Consider the following 16464-nt stretch of genomic DNA (forward strand, 5'->3'; position numbering starts at 1 on the left):
TTGGCATCCATCAGTAATATACATTACATCAGTGCCACCTATCAGTGCCCATCCATGCCCATCCGTGCCGCCTATCAGTGCCCATCCATGCCGCCTGTCAGTGCCCATCCATGCTGCCTATCAGTGCCCATCCTACCTTCTATCAGTGGCACCTATCAATGCCCATTAGTGCTGCCTGTCAGTGCCCCATCAGTGCCGCATATTAGTGCCCATCATCAGTGCCCATCAATGCCACTTCACCAGTGCCACCTCATCGGTGCCCATCAGTGCCACCTTATCAGTGCCTGTCAATGCAGCCCCATCAGTGAAGGAGAAAACATACTTGTTTACAAAGTTTTGTAACTGAAACAAAAAAAAACATTTTTCTTCAAAATTTTCGGTCTTTTTTTTATTTGTTTAGCAGATAATAAAAATCCCAGAGGTGATCAAATACCACCAAAAGAAAGCTCTATTTGTGGGAACAAAATGATAAAAATTTAGTTTGGGTACAGTGTAGCATAAACGCGCAATTGTCATTCAAAGTGCGACAGCGCTGAAAGCTGAAAATTGGTCTGGGCAGGAAGGTATATAAGTGCCTGGTATTGAAGTGGTTAATATTAATTGTCCAAACATGCCTTACCTTAGCGCTCAACAAATAAATCTATGCAGGTGGAGATTCAACCTAAAATGTAATGCTATATATTCAGCAAGGGTCTACTGCTGATTAAAACACTGTTTAACCTGTTGCTGCCACTGGAGGAGGCTTCTTGACCACGATTGCCAGGATTGGCTGTCACAGTGGTCACATGAACCCTGGCTGGCTTCCAGTCGCAGACCAAGACTAGGAGCTGCCAGCAACAGCTCCATTAGTATGCTGGGAGTGCACAATAAGCATGCGCTCAGCACAGAACTTTGGAGTCCCATGGAGGTATATGTACAGCAGCTGGATGTTTCGGCCCACCTGCCCTGGTACTCCCCTCCTAGTCAAGGGCCTCCTCTCCTAATCCAGGGTCTTCACCAAACCAACCCTTTTCTAGTATAGTGCCTCCTCTGCATCCCCCATTCCAGTGCCTCCTCTGCACCTCCCCAGTCCAGGGCCTCTGCACCACCCCCCCTCCACACCCCCCTATTCCAGGGCCTCCTCCGTCCACCCCCCCCCTATCCCAGGGCCTCCTCCACACATCCCAAGCCCAGTGTCTCCTCCACACACCCGATCAGCCCAAGGCCCCCACAGCACCCCCCCAATCCAGGGCCTTGTCTGAACCCCCCTTCTGGGCCCAGTGCCACTACTACACCCCCTTAGTCCAGGGACTCCTTCACACACACCCCCCTCCCCGTCCAGGGCCTCTTCTCCTCCCGCCCCCCCAGTCCAGGCTCTTCTCTGCACACCCCCCAGGCCCCCCAATCCTTTGCCATACCAACCCCAATGTCCTAGTCCAGGGCCTTCTGCACACAAACCCCTCTCCTTGTCCTAATAAATGCCTTCCAGTTCCACAAAGGCTCTACCATGCTGAAGCGTCACTCTGGAATGCTTTTCTATAGCGCTGGCGGGCAGGAGCAGAGAGGTTCAGCACTAGTGTGCCTGTGCAGTCTCCCTCCTATTTGGTACTCCGGTGTTTGGCAAATTATGCAGAGGGTGGCAGTGACACCCTTTAGAGCAGCTCTTCTCAGTGCGGGTGGGGGTGACAGAACCCCTGCCAGCGCCCCCCCCCCTGAATGCGTCACCCGGGGCATGTGCCCTCTCTAGTTTCGGCCCTGGCCCAATGCCACTCAGCTCCAGCTTGTTAGATTACATAATTGTTAGGTCTCCAGCCTGACACTCCCGCCTTGTGCTAAAACTAGTAATATGGGTTGGGATCAGCATGGTGGGGTACTTGCTTGCGGACCTCTAGCCATGGGAATACAAAATTCTATGCTTTATACTGTAAGAGGTTGGTACTGTTTGGGATGACAACCAAAATGTTTTCTTTTTTTTAAATGTATGCTTAATGGCAATGATTTTTTTTTAATTCAGCAAAATTAAATGACAGCAGATCTACAGATCAACTGAACTGCCAGAGAAGATTATTTTGGTTATTCACTTATGTCTATTTAAACTGTCCAACATGAACAATTGCCATTGTTCCCATAAAATACTGCTTTCATATTTTTTCATCCTTTTTCCAAAACTCAGTTCTACAGATCTTTCCAGCTTCTTTCTCTCTACCTGCACTTGCTCCGCAGACAGCCGCACATTTCTTGACTACATACTGTGAGGTAAAAAGGTACAGATTGCATTGTAGAATGTACAGAATCTTTGCATTTCTGTAGCATGCTGCCAAAGCAATTGCTAAAATGTATATTTTTTAGAGAAAAATCAGAACAAAAACATGCAACAGTCTTCAATATTGTACTTGACAAATATCCATTTTGTAAATTGACAAAAATCCATAAAGAGAGATTTTTCAGAGTACAAAAAAGCCATTGAGAGATAGTTAAAGATTCTTTTGCTAAACATCAGAACTAATCCAGAAATGTTCCGTTTGCAAATAAACATAATATATCAATCCGTCACATACTTTAAACTCACTTGGAGTCAAATGTACTGTATATTGATGTGTTTTTGTGTTACTTTTTCATCAGCTGGCATACTTTGTAAGAACACTGGTTTTACCTTGGCCCCAGAGCTCTTATTATGTACAATTCCAATAAAAGAATAACAATAACTCATTCTCAAAAGGATGCAAAGATTTGGGAGACCAGGATATGTAAAAATGTTTTACTTATAATGATTTTAATTAAAGCTTTTAAGAGAAATAACATAGTTCTTGCATATTTGTACACATTAGAATGTGAGAATACCATGTTAAAATGTTACATTTGTTATAACTTGTTATAATGTGAGAGTTACATACACCAGTTAAAAGAAACCTGCTCAAAGAGAAACAACTGGACTGCAGTTACCTTCTTGTAAAGATACTATCTGCCTGGCTGTGTGAAGCTTCACTACTTTGAGTAGAGTCAGAACTTCTAATCTATAGGCTTGATCCATGTTAGTTCCCCAAAAAGCATAAGAAGAGGCCAACAATGGCAAACTCAATATACACTCTCAGTGCAGGGTTCCTTTAAGTCAGAGACTGCGCAGTCATAGACTAATGCCGCGTACACACGGTCGGACTTTTCGACGGACTTTTGGCGGACTTGTGGCAGACTTTCTTACGAATGGACTTGCCTACATACGATCACACAAAAGTCCGACGGATTCGTACGTGATGACGTTTACCGGACTAAAATAAGGAAGTTGATAGCCAGTAGCCAATAGCTGCCCTAGCGGGGGTTTTTGTCCGTCGGACTAGCACACAGACGAGCGGATTTCTGTGTCCGGCGTAGTTACGACGTAAAGATTTGAAGCATGTTTCAAATCTAAAGTCCGTCAGATTTGAGGCTGGAAAAGTCCGCTGAAAGTCCGCTGAAAGTCCGCTGAAAGTCCGGGGAAGCCCACACACGATCGGATTGTCAGCCAGCTTTAGTCCGTCGGCGTCCGTCAGACTTTTGTAGATGAAAAGTCCGACCGTGTGTACGCAGCATAAGGGATGAAGGGGGAACTGGAAGCACAAGCCTGTTTCATGACCAGACTACAAGGTCCATGTTAAGTTATATCTGGAACAGAGGTGTTACTGTAAATGACGTTATTACGTATTGCTTTTTAGACTATGCTTTTATACTGTGAAAATTGATGCTATACTGTAGATGACCTTGCCATAAAGACAATTCTACAAATACATTGGCTAACTGATTCATTAAAGCAGACCTTTCCCCCAAAACACTAAATTCCCATTTATATGCAAGTCTGCATGCTCAGCAGAAAACACATTCAATTTGCATTGCAAATTGACATAGTTTAAGCACTTACTATTTTTTAATTCTCATTTCTGCTTCTCCTGGGGCACTGGTGGCATAGCCCTGGCCTCCTGCAAGATCTTAAAAGAAAAAAAAATGCATGTACTTGGGAAAGTACATTTTTTTGTATGTTTCTGCACAGATGACATGGAAGTCATCAGTGAGCTGGTCCAGAGGCCTAAGAAGACAAAGCAGGCCATTGATGGTGATGTATTTTAAGATGGCAATACAGGCATGCTGTGAACAGAGCAATGGAATTTGTGGGCATCAACATTAATGAGGTATCACTAAGCATATTTATGTTTTTTATATTTTCTAGAACAGTTTACTAAAGAGGATGGGGGGGTTGGAGTTTCGCTTTAAGATTGTTTACTGAATTTAAAATTTATTTATAGGAATAGTTACCGGTAATTTGATCATTCATATACATATATGGGGACATCTTACCAAGACATCTTTTTTGCTCAAACATGCCTTTTATTTTTCCTTGTCAAAAGAAGTTTATTGAGTATACAATGTTATAAAGATACATAAAGTAAGTTTACAAGGATCTATAAAGTAAGCTCATTGTTTTACAGTAGGGTTTATATAGGTAAATATCATGAAATTTCAAATATTAAACATTGGGTTCACGTAAACCTAAATTAAAGATATATATCATTTCCTTAGTTACTTTTGTAGGTATTTAAATGATTTATACCTACTATACATATTGTTTACAAGTAGAGTGTATATAGGTTAAATAAATTCTGATAATGAGCTTTAATCATAAGGTGGAGAAAAGGAAAGAGAAAGAAGAAAAAGGGTTGAAAGGTAGAGGTATGGTCCACAAGGTTGTCCCGCTCGTCAGTTTATTATTCTTTTTAGTTCTCTTTGAAGCCTTAGAATGGGTGTCTCTGTAAGTCATTTAATCTGTTACCATGGCAACAGGACAGAGTCATTGAAGTTTGACAGGAACTGTTGTTTTATCCAAGGATGCCAAAGTTTTTCAAATTTTGGAATTTGATTTTGATCGATGGCTGCCATCTTAGCATGGGACATTGTATTATTCATTCTGTGAATTGTTTCTGCTAGTACCAATGTAGGAGATTTCCATGCCTTGGCCACTGTTTGTTTTGCAGCCGTTATTAGTTGGATCATAAGTTTGAATTGAGAGAGTGTTAACCATTCCGGTTTTAGATTAAGTAAAGTTAAATATGGATCTGGTTGTATTATTTTTTTAAATATTTTAGATGCAATCACGAAGACTTCCTTCCAGAAGGTTTGGATTACTGGGCACGTCCACCATATGTGTAAATATGTGCCTATTTCTGGGCATCCTCGAAAACAAAGAGCTGAGGTATTAGGTGAATATTTTGCCACTCTAGCGGGTACAAGGTACCAGCGAGTTAGGACTTTATAATTTGTCTCCAGTGCTAAGATGTTGGGTGAAGATGACTTAGATGTGAGCCATATGTTAGACCAGTCCGTGTCTTCTAAAGTTCGTCCCAGGTCCTCCTCCCACCTCTGAACGTAAGAGGGTCTATTAAGATTTGCTACTCCATATAATTGATTATAAAGTGATGAAATTGTACCTTTAGCAAATGGATCTTTTGTACAGATTGATTCAAAAATGGATAATTGGGATAATGGTGTATCCCCCTTTAGGAATGGTGTATAGAAATTTTTGATTTGGAGATATCTAAATATCTCAGAGTTTGGTAGATCATATTTTTCTCTAAGTGATGGGAATGAAAGGAATGATTTAGATGCTATGAAGTCATTTAGTGTCTGAATGCCTGATGTTGTCCAAGCTTTAAAAGAATTTGGGTAGATCCATGCTGGATAAAAGGCCGGATTTCTGATAAAAGAAAGGAGAGGATTGTGTGGAGATTGTAACTGATATTTGGTTTTTAGTTTATCCCAGAGAGATAAGAAGTTTTTGTTATGGGATTATGAATTTTAAAGCGGTCTTTAGGATCAAGCCATAATAAATTTGATATTAATAGAGGGTCATTTTCTGAAGCCTCTATAAATACCCATAATGGCATTTCCTGTTTTGCATGGTATTTGGACAGACTGGCCAAATGTGCTGCTCTGTAATAGTTAGTAAAATTAGGGTATCCCAGGCCTCCTTTATTTTTGGGAAGATGTAGTGTGTGTATAGGTATACGTGGTTTAGAAGAGCCCCATATAAACGAAGTTGCTCTTTTTTGTACTATTCTCAAAAAATAGGAAGGAATTGGAATAGGGAGGACTCTGAATAGATAAAGCAATTTGGGTAGAATAGTCATTTTGATTGCATTAATCTTCCCTATCCAGGATAAAGGAAGTTGCGACCATTGTTTTATTAGATTTGTGATCTGTCTTAATACAGGAGGATAATTGGTTGAGAATAAGTCAGAATGAGATGCTGTTAAATGAATTCCAAGATATGGGATTGATTTTTCTGCCCATGTGAATGGGAGTGCAGCCCTAGCCGGGATCAATTCCATGTTTGTGAGTGAAATATTAAGCACTAGGCATTTCTTAGGATTAATCATAAGGCCGGATAGGGCTGCAAATCCATCAAGAGCTGGTATTAAGTTAGGACCAGAGACCTGTGGTGATGATAGAAAAAGTAATATGTCGTCTGCAAATATACATAATTTGTGTGTAATACCTCCTACTTCAATGCCAGTTATAGTTTGGTTTGTTCTGATGTATTGGGCCATGGGTTCGAGTATAAGGGCAAATAATAAGGGAGATAATGGGCAACCCTGTCGGGTACCTCTTTCGATATTAAAGGCTTCAGATTTGTATCCAGCATATTTTATATAGGCTTTGGGTTTATTATATAATGCTTTGATCCATGTTAAAAAGTGGGGTCCAAAACCCCATTTTTGTAATGAATATTGCATATATTGCCAGGATACTGTGTCAAATGCCCTCTTAATATCGAGAGATAGAAAACATAAAGGGATTTTCCGTTTTTTAGCAATATGTGCCAATAACACTGCCCTGCGTATATTATCGCCTGCCTGTCTATTTGGCATGAAGCCTACTTGATCTCTATGTATTAATTTTCCTATAATGCTATTGAGGCGTTTTGCTATTATTTTTGCTAATAATTTAATATCGAGGTTTAACAGAGAGATAGGCCGATAATTCACACAGGAAGTATCATCAGAAAGGGGTTTTGGGATCATACAAACAATTGCCATTAGTGTTTCTTGCCGAAAAGAATGTCCATCTAGAAGTTTGTTAAAAGTTTCAGTGAGAATGGGAGAGAGTATTTCTGAGAATGTTTTATAGTATAAAGCCGAGTAGCCGTCTGGGCCTGGTCTTTTGTTAAGTTTTAGGTCTTTTATGGCGTTAGCAACTTCATCTATAGTTATAGGCTCATCCAAACTGCTTTTTTGATTCTGAGATAACTCGGGTAAGGTTATTTTTGAGAAGAAGGATTCAGCCTCTGTAGGATTTAGGCTAGGTTTCCACTAGTGCGTCCCCAAAGTCGCGCGATTTTGCCGCGATTTTTTACCGCGATTTTACCGCGACTTTTTACCGCGATTTGAAGCAATGCCTGTATCTATAGACCTCAAGTCGCATCAAAGTGGGACCAAAGTAGTGCAGGGACTACTTTGAAGTCGCTGCGACTTGAAGTCGCACAGATATGAACGGTACTCATTGGAAATCATGGGAAACAATTTGTCATGCGACTTTTCAGTCCCAAGTCGCATGAAAAGTCGCACTAGTGGAAACAGAGCCTAAATTCATTGTTTGTCTTGTATAAAGTTGCGAGATGTGAGTGAAATTTATGGACTATTTTAACTGGATTACAAGTGTAAACATTTTTTGATAATTTCAAACGTATTGGTTTGAAAGATTTGTTAGTTGAATTTAATGCCCGAGCCAAATATGTACCTGGTTTGTTTGTATTCATGTAGAAATTGTGTTTGGAGCGTTTGAGGGATTTATCAACTGACTCAGTGAGAAATAGATCGTATTCCAATCTAGATTTTTCCAGATGAGATTTTGTACTCTGAGATGGATTATCTTGAAATGATATGTAGGCTGCATTAAAATTGAGTTCTAGTTTTTTTGCTAGATTTTTGCGTTCCCGTTTAAATAGTGCCATTTGTCTTTGTATTGTACCACGCAAGACAGGCTTATGAGCTTCCCACAGTGTTATTGGGGAGATGTCTGTTGTATTATTAATTGATATGTATTCCTTTAAAGCTTGTTCAATGGCCATCTGATGTAGTGGGTGTTTGAGCATTATATCCGGTAAGTACCACGTTGGGTCATGCGCTTTTGGTATGGCTGAGGCTATAGTAGTGTATACTGCATTATGGTCAGACCACGGAATAGGAATTATATCTGATGCAATAATTTCTGGTATCATTCCTATTGTTAGAAAAATATGATCTATTCTGGTGAAAGTTTGATGAGGGTGCGAGAAATAAGTGAATTTCTTTTTCATTGGGTTACTTTCTCTCCATGAATCTACCAGATTGTATTTGGAAAGAAGTTGAGAAAAAGGTAATCTAGAGGTTATTTTGGATGGTGTAAAAGGTGATTTATCTAGAAATGGGAGGAGGACCTGGTTCGAATCCCCACACATTATCACTGTTCCTATTTTGTGTGTATTAATCACTTGTAATATATGTGAGAGGAATGGTGTAGGTTGTTTGTTAGGAGCGTAGTAGGAAATCACTGTGATTGCTGTATCCATTATATAACCCATGAGTATCAGGTATTTACCTTCTGGGTCTTTAATTTCTGATGATAAGGTGAATGGTGTGGATCGGTGAAATGCAATTAGAGTTCCCCTTTGCTTGGTACAGGCAGAAGCCGTGTAAATTTGTTGATAAAAAGGAGAAATATATTTTGGAGTAGAATCTTTGGTGAAGTGTGTTTCTTGGAGGCATACTATGTGAGCCTTCTTGTTATGGAAAGTACGGAAGGCTTTGGTTCTTTTCTGAGGGACATTTATTCCCTGAACATTCAGGGAAAGTATATTCAGTGGTGCCATGGCAATAGATCAAATAGTTTTGACTTACTTTTTGTTATGCAGAGCTGACTGCGCAGATCAACCTGTGTGGACTGAAGAGATGAATAGATAGAAAAGAAACCAGTGAATTCTGGAGTAAAGAGTAAACAAAAAACATATGAGATTAGATGATACATTGTATAAATTATTTTTTGCAAGTAATCACAATTTACCCGTGAAAGAGAATAAATATCTCTCTCAGGGGAATAAGTGCCTTCGTCACACTCCCACATAATATGGTTGGGAGAATGAGGAGGGCTAATGGGGGTACACGGATCTTCCGCTTACAGGAGAGAAGTGCTATGTCAAAAGACATCAAAATGATGTTTCATTAATTGGAGTGCAGAATATAGTTTTTGTTGAAATTATTTATTCCAGGGTGGTTGTATATGGTTAGTCTTGCCCTAGGCTAAATAATTCAGTTAGAAAGGTACTGTTAATAACTTTGGTATTGATGAAGATAGTTTGAATTATTTTGGGATTTTAACCCTTTTAGAGTAAACAATTACATATTTTATTCATATGTAACTGTTTAGATATGTTAACTCATAAAATTGAGGTTGTATTGCTTCAGATTAAAATAAACAAAAACATAATTCTAGGAACTATTACAAGGTAATAATATATTTGTTTTAAGAAAAGAAAGAAAAAGCTTCCATTACTTCTGGATTATTGAACATATTTGTCCTAAAAAGTAATAAATCTATTGTTATTACCTGATAATATATAACTGAACATGAATTTCCTTATTTCACTTATATATTCTAAGGCTATATGAATCAGAAGTAATAAGAAATATAACTGGAATGTAATGATCCCACACAGTGTGTTACTATCAGAATGCAGTTACATTCAGTTATAAATATAGGTTTTTTATAGAGAACCATCTCTTAGTATAATAAATGAAGAGATATCAGGAATTAGGATGTCAGTCCATTGAATCTTCTTGGTCCATGGATGATGTGGCATAACGGCCTCTTTTGTGAGAATGATGATTCCCATTTTGTTCTGAAATTTTCTGGGTGCTGCCTGAAGGTGAAGATGATGCCATTCTTCTGCGTGTGGGAGTGTTGCTGCTTGTGGGTTCTGTCAGATTTAATTTTAAAAGGGTTTGTTGTAGTTCATCTGCTGATCTGCTTCTGTAAATTGTACCTTGGTAGTTAAATCTGACTGAAAAGGGGAAGCCCCATTGATACATAATGTTGTGGCGTTGCAGTTCCATTAGTTGGGGTTTCATGGATCGTCTTTTAGTAATAGTAAGTTGGGATAGGTCAGCAAAAATTTGATAATTGTGTCCTTGAAAATTAAGTTCCTTTTTTTCTCTTGCAGCAATTAGTATTTGTTCTTTCGTTCTGTAATAATGAAATTTTGTGATTATATCACGTGGGGGTCCATCTTTCTTTTTGGCTGTGAGGGCTCTGTGTACTCTGTCCAGTTCTAAACGTTCAATAGGGATATCTGGCTTTAGTTCTTGTAATAGAGCAGTAATAGTAGATTGCAGGTCTGTCACAGTTTCAGGTATTCCCCTTATGCGCAAGTTTGAACGTCTGGCTCTATTTTCGTAATCTTCGAGCTTAGTTTGAAGTATTAAATTCTCTTCTTTTAATTGTTCCAATTCTGTTATATTTTCTTGGGTTGTAATTTCAATTTCATCCATTTTTATTTCTAAGGCTGCGGTGCGGTTTCCCAGCTCTCTTATTTCTTTGGTTAGGCTTTTTGTTATTTGGTCTGAGGTTTGTTTTAAAGCCTTATGAAGCATCTTTTCAAATTGTAATAATATTACTGGGGATACTGAGGAGGCTTGTGGAGAAGTTTGTGAGAGGATTTGTTCTGTATCTGACTCAAATGGAGAGTCTTGCTGTGACATTTTCTGTCTGTGAGAGCGCCCTGATGCTGTATCTTGTGAGGTGACTGGAGCTGCTTCAGCTGCAGTGAGTGTCTGTGAGCTCTTTGTGAGGTGATTTTTATTTCTGCCACGGTTTCCTCCCAGTACCATATTTCCTGCCCAAACTTTCACAGTTTGTTCCCTGGGGCAAAAAGGTTCAAATGGATACCTTTTGAGCCTGCAGGCTCCGCTTTGTCCTTCTCTTCTCTCCTCAGCGGTGTGGAGCTCTAACAATGCATGTCTGCTCTGCTAGGCTCCGCCTCCTGCCCCCCCATGCCTTTTATTTTTAACCCAGTAAAACGGTAAAGACGCTCACAAAGCGTGTCCACTGTTTACATGGCATGCTTTGTGCAATTACAGTCTCATGAAGAGTCGTTTGCAGCAATTTAATTACTGTCTGCTGACGATTCAGAAGCAGATCTGAAATGCCAACCTACCTGCACACAATTCCAATACCTCTCTGTGATGAATTTGTGTCTTTTTCTAGAAGGCCATGACATCTGTGTTACATTGGAACAATGGCATGTCTAAGCTACATATATACACTACAGCAGCATGCTGTAAACTTGACCAATTTATCAATTTTTATTCTGTTATGATAGACAAGTCTCTTACAATACTTATGTGTATTTATTACATTAGGTTTGTACCATGTTCACTTCTACACTTGTCTGGAATGCCATGTTAAGTTCTATCTCTGTTATTTATCTAAAGCAACCATGCAATTCGATTCGATGTCATGAAAAAATACAGAAACACAGGTTAACAATAAATGCTGCATACAAATATAGGCGGCTGACATCATTTGCAAGTCTCTACTATTACGGTAAAGCTGTATTTGGTTCTGCATCCTAAAGAGGCCGCCAGTCACATTGAAGAACCAATAAGAAGGTTTTAGGTCTATTACGTTAAATCTAATGCCCCATACACACGATCAGAAATTCCGTCAGAAAAAACTTGGATGGTTTTTTCTGACGGAATTTCGCTCAAGCTTGCCTTGCATACACACGGTCACACAAAAGTTCTCTGAACTTTCGACCGTCAAGAATGCGGTGACGTACAACACTACTACTAGCCGAGAAAATGAAGTTCAATGCTTCCAAACATGCGTCGAATTGTTTCCGAGCATGCGTGATTTTTTGCACGTCCGAATTGCATACAGATGAATGCATTTTCGGATAGGAACTTTTTCAGACTGAAAAATAGAGAACCTGCTCTCAATCTTTTGCTGGCTGGAATTCTGCCAGCAAAAGTCCGATAGAGCATACACACGGTCGGAATTTCTGACCAAAAGCTCACATCTGACTTTTGCTGGTAGAATTTCTGATCGTGTGTATGGGGCATAAGTCTGGCAGAATGTCACTGAAGTACTAATCTATTACAACATCCCATTAAGTTATTGGTGACATTCCTCCCTTTATGGTCAGTCTGCATATTCACTGGCTGTCAAAATAATCTAAAGGCTTTGATACATTCTGGAACAAAAGCATTAAAAAAAATAGAATTTCCAGAAGAAAGTTAGCAATGGCTGATACTGATTTTTCACAGCACAGGATTCATTTAACGTATAGCCAAATTGTTTTTCCTCGCTTTGAATTAGGGAATCATGAGACCCCCATGCCAATATTTTGTTCTTTGTGTCCTATGGGGGAGATTTCCCCTTACTCATATTGGTGTACAGTACAAGAGACTGGATTCATGGACCCTGGATTATAGGCTGGTATCTTTAGGTGACTGGACACTGGCATTGGCTGAATTAAATGGCAACATGTACCAAAATACAGTTGTAGTTTAAATCTGCAAATATCTTTGAAATAAAGCATAATAATTAGTTCTATTTAAAAAGTAGTACTTCCTTGGCCTTGTCACCTGCCTGGCTCTCACAGAACTCTGGCCACAGTGGGAAGTGCAAAGCAACACTTCATTTTCCCATGAAGGACGAGCTTCTGTCTAAATTATAGCTTGAGATGCTGCATTACATATCATTTTATATAATTTGACTATACTTCCACATTAAGGCTCAATGACATCTCTGACATAAGATAAGAAATGCATTTTCTAAGTCTGGTTCACACTTTATCAAGCTGTCTACCCAATAATGCAGTTTCAGGTCCGGAGGCAACACCATCTGCTCCCACTGGTGAGACTGTGCAAGTGTGACGGTTGTTATAATGGTCTGCCATTAAAGAGTCCTTGTCATTGTTCTGCGTATAGGTCACAACCGCTTCAAAGAACATGTTTTAGCATTTCTGCACTGCAGTTTTAGTATATTTTTCAGTCAACATATTGGATGATTAAAATCAAACAAAAGACACTTACCAGCACTCGGCCTGTTAAGGTCTGAGCTGAGATCATCACACCAGCCCAATCTTTTACAGATGTCATCCAGCCCACCTCAGCAACTGCGAGTTCCTCCTTCTCATCAGTTGGTTTGTAGTCCCCATCAGTTACTGTAGTGCTGACCACATTTGGAACTTTCTGTGCCTCCTAAAAGAGAGGAAATAAGTTATGAGAAGGGGGAACTTCCCTTTACAAAAACAGACCTATTAAACAACTATTCAAGGTATACAAAGATTTATCAAATTAAACAAAATTGTTATGTCTTTGAAGTGTTCATCATCATGAAGCATTTATTCTCACGCAACTCCAATATTTCAGCAATCCTTTCTTTGGAAATGCAACACTTATGGTAGGTTCACATCACAGCACATATGCACTGGTTATCACCTACTTCCCATCCAGCCAATGCAGATAAATGGATGGGAGGGTGCTCAGTTATTCCAGGAGCAAATGTGGGACACATTCTCCCGCTGGCGCACAACGGTGCAATCACAGTGCTGGGTACTGGGCCTCTGTGATTGGCCCAGGTACCATGTGATCGCTGTGACCAATCATAGAGATCACATGTAAAACAATTGTCATAAATGCCTTTCATTCACGATTGCTTACTATTGTGATCTCTGTGATTGATCACATGGTACAGGGCTAAATAACAGCAGCCCTGTACCATGTTATTGATGTGCCAATCACAATAGTAAATAATGAGTCATGAATGAAAGCTATTCATGACTGTTAAAACAATTGCTTTTACACTGATCATCACTGTAATAAGCAATCAGTGTATTTAAAAAAAATCCTGATCACTTTCCCAGATTAGTACAGTGTCACTATGATCACACTGTACTACTCTGGTGACAGTATATAAAACAATAAATATATAAATTGTAAAAAAAAAAAAAATACAAAATTTGTTTTTTTTACATATTTTCCCCAGTCCATGTCCCTAATCACTGCCACTCACTCACAGTGCCCCTGATCACCGCCATACCAGTCATCTTGTCCCTAATCACCATCATACCAGTCATAGTGTCCCCAATCACCGCCACACAAGTTACAGTGCCCTTGATCACTGCCACACCAGTTTAAGTGTCCCCGATCGCCACCACAGCAGTCACAGTGTCCTTGATCACAACTACAGCAGTCATTGTGTCACCATAAGGACTTCACATGTGTGATGCTCTCTAAAAAGCCATTCATGTTCGGATTGCTCTTCAGACAGCAAAGAGGCAATTTATTGCCTCCTCACCACCTGCTTTAACCCTGCACAAGCAGCCATATTCGCTTAAATGGGTCATGATTGGTGGGTGTACATGGAGTATAATTCCTTCCACAGCTTCCAATGCATCACAGCCATGGCAGGTGTATAGCCCTAGCTACTGCCTCTGCAGCTAAAGGGAATAGCGGTAAGGGGTGGTAAAACGGTGGCTCAACCACACGGTTTTACTGCCCCCTGCCTCATGTGTGAAAGAACCCCAATAGTGCAGCCAGCCGCAGTTCTTCAACCATCATCACACCAGCCACAGTGTCACTAGAATCAGTATTCCTGATTTGCCTGTTTATTGATCAGGCTTCTGCCTGTTGCCTGGACCAATCCCTTGCCCGTATGCTGACCATGTGTCTGCCTGCGGCCTGAACTGACTTATCTGCACATCCCCTTGACTATTTTCCTGCGAGATACCAGTTAAAGCCATGCCCTGCGGACACCTGCCCTCCTGGAAACACAGGAAACCTTATTCTTCCTTTCTTTAGCGTCCTGTACTTCCTGGCCAATGAACATGGCATTCCTGGGGGCAGCCATGTACCAGTAGGCAAGGCTTGCTTGGCTTACAGGAATGGGGACTGCTATTAGGTGAAGCTATATTCCCTGACCACTCATATAAAAGGTGACCATAACAGTATATTGCTTTTGATACAATTGGCTGATTTTTGTGATACACAAAATATCAATGTGTGGTACACAATCAGTCCAGGCACTGAAAAAGTCTCACACGTGTGATATCACCATACTCAGGACTAACAGAATGTGTTTTGGATTCATTCCAAGTAGATCCATGCTGTGTGTGAAAAATATCTTCCTAAATTGACAATGTTGTGAAAAAAAAAATTATTTTCATTTTCATTCCACATTTTCTCAAAAAATTAAGTCTTCAAAAGACTCACCATGCCTATTAGAAAATACCTTGGGGTGTTTGCTTTCCAAAATGTGGTCATTTTATGGATGTTTCCACTGTCCTGGTGCTCCAGAGCCTTCAAAAACGTGAAAGGTAGTCAGGAAATTAGATGCATCATTTATGCCACTAGAAAGCCTGAAGGTGCCCTCTGGATTTTAGGCCCCTCTGTGGCTAGGCTGTGAAAAAGTTTCACACATGTGGTATCCCTATACTCAGGAATAGCAGAAAGTGTTTTGGGGTATAATTCTAACTATGCATATGATGTTTTAGAAATAGCTTATCGACTGACAACTTAGTGTAAAAAAAAAAAAACTTTTGAGGACATCCCCGTGCTTTATATGTTACTTTATAGAGTGGCACCATTTAATAACATGTTACACCCAGAACAAAAACATTCATGTTTCATGTTGGACAGAAATTACAAAAAAGAATGAATTTACGCAGGCACACCATTAAAGGGGAGTTCCGCCCACCCCTTTAAAAATTAAAAGTCAGCAGCTACACTATAGTATACTATAGTGTAGCTGCTGACTTTTAACATTAGGACACTTACCTATCCTGGAGTCCAGTGATGTCGGCACCGCAGCCGAAGTTTATATCGGGTGGTGCGGCCGCCATTGCTGGTAAGGGAACCCAGCAGTGCAGCCTTGCGGCTTCACAACGGGGTCCTTACTGCGCATGTGCGAAGCGCGCTGTGCTCTCTCACTGGCCCGGCAGAAGGGGTGGGAGGAGAAGGGGGGTCAAGCTGATGACGTACTTAGCCATGGCCGGTCTCTCGGAAGTGGGGACAGGGTACCTGTACAGGTACCCGCTCCCCCCCCCCCCCCCCCGAAAGGTGGCAAATGTGGCAACGGAGGGGGGGAAATCAGATAAGCCGAAGTTACACTTTTGGGCGGAACTCTGCTTTAAAGGAACATAAGGAAGATGACTTTTACACACTTCTGGGACAACATTTTGCATAGCCAGGCCACACAATGGAAGACATGCATGTTTTGGTTCTTAAAGGGACTTCAAATCTACTCAGGACAGAAAAAAAACTTAAAAAGAATGATAATTCTATTTGACACAAAAGATAAAGAAACTATTAGATAAGCACCTGAACGACTGCAACATACAGGGATATACAATGTAACACTGACATATAATCACACACATAGGTTGGACTTGATGGACTTGTGTCTTTTTTCAACCTCACCTAC

At 40.3% G+C, this 16464-nt stretch overlaps 1 protein-coding gene across 24 annotated transcripts in view; it reads right to left on the reverse strand.

Annotated features, from left to right (window-relative positions):
• KCNMA1 (potassium calcium-activated channel subfamily M alpha 1) overlaps positions 1 to 16464 on the reverse strand; it is a 1086632-nt gene that overhangs the window by 800108 nt on the left and 270060 nt on the right. For all 24 annotated transcript variants that reach the window (XM_073596784.1, XM_073596787.1, XM_073596785.1 and 21 more), the window contains exon 2: positions 13074 to 13241. In XM_073596784.1, coding sequence (XP_073452885.1) covers positions 13074 to 13241 — 168 coding nt within the window. The remainder of the gene's footprint in view (positions 1 to 13073; positions 13242 to 16464) is intronic.

The sequence above is a fragment of the Aquarana catesbeiana genome, linkage group LG08, assembly GCF_042186555.1.
Source record: "Aquarana catesbeiana isolate 2022-GZ linkage group LG08, ASM4218655v1, whole genome shotgun sequence".
Classification (NCBI taxonomy): Eukaryota; Metazoa; Chordata; class Amphibia; order Anura; family Ranidae; genus Aquarana; species Aquarana catesbeiana.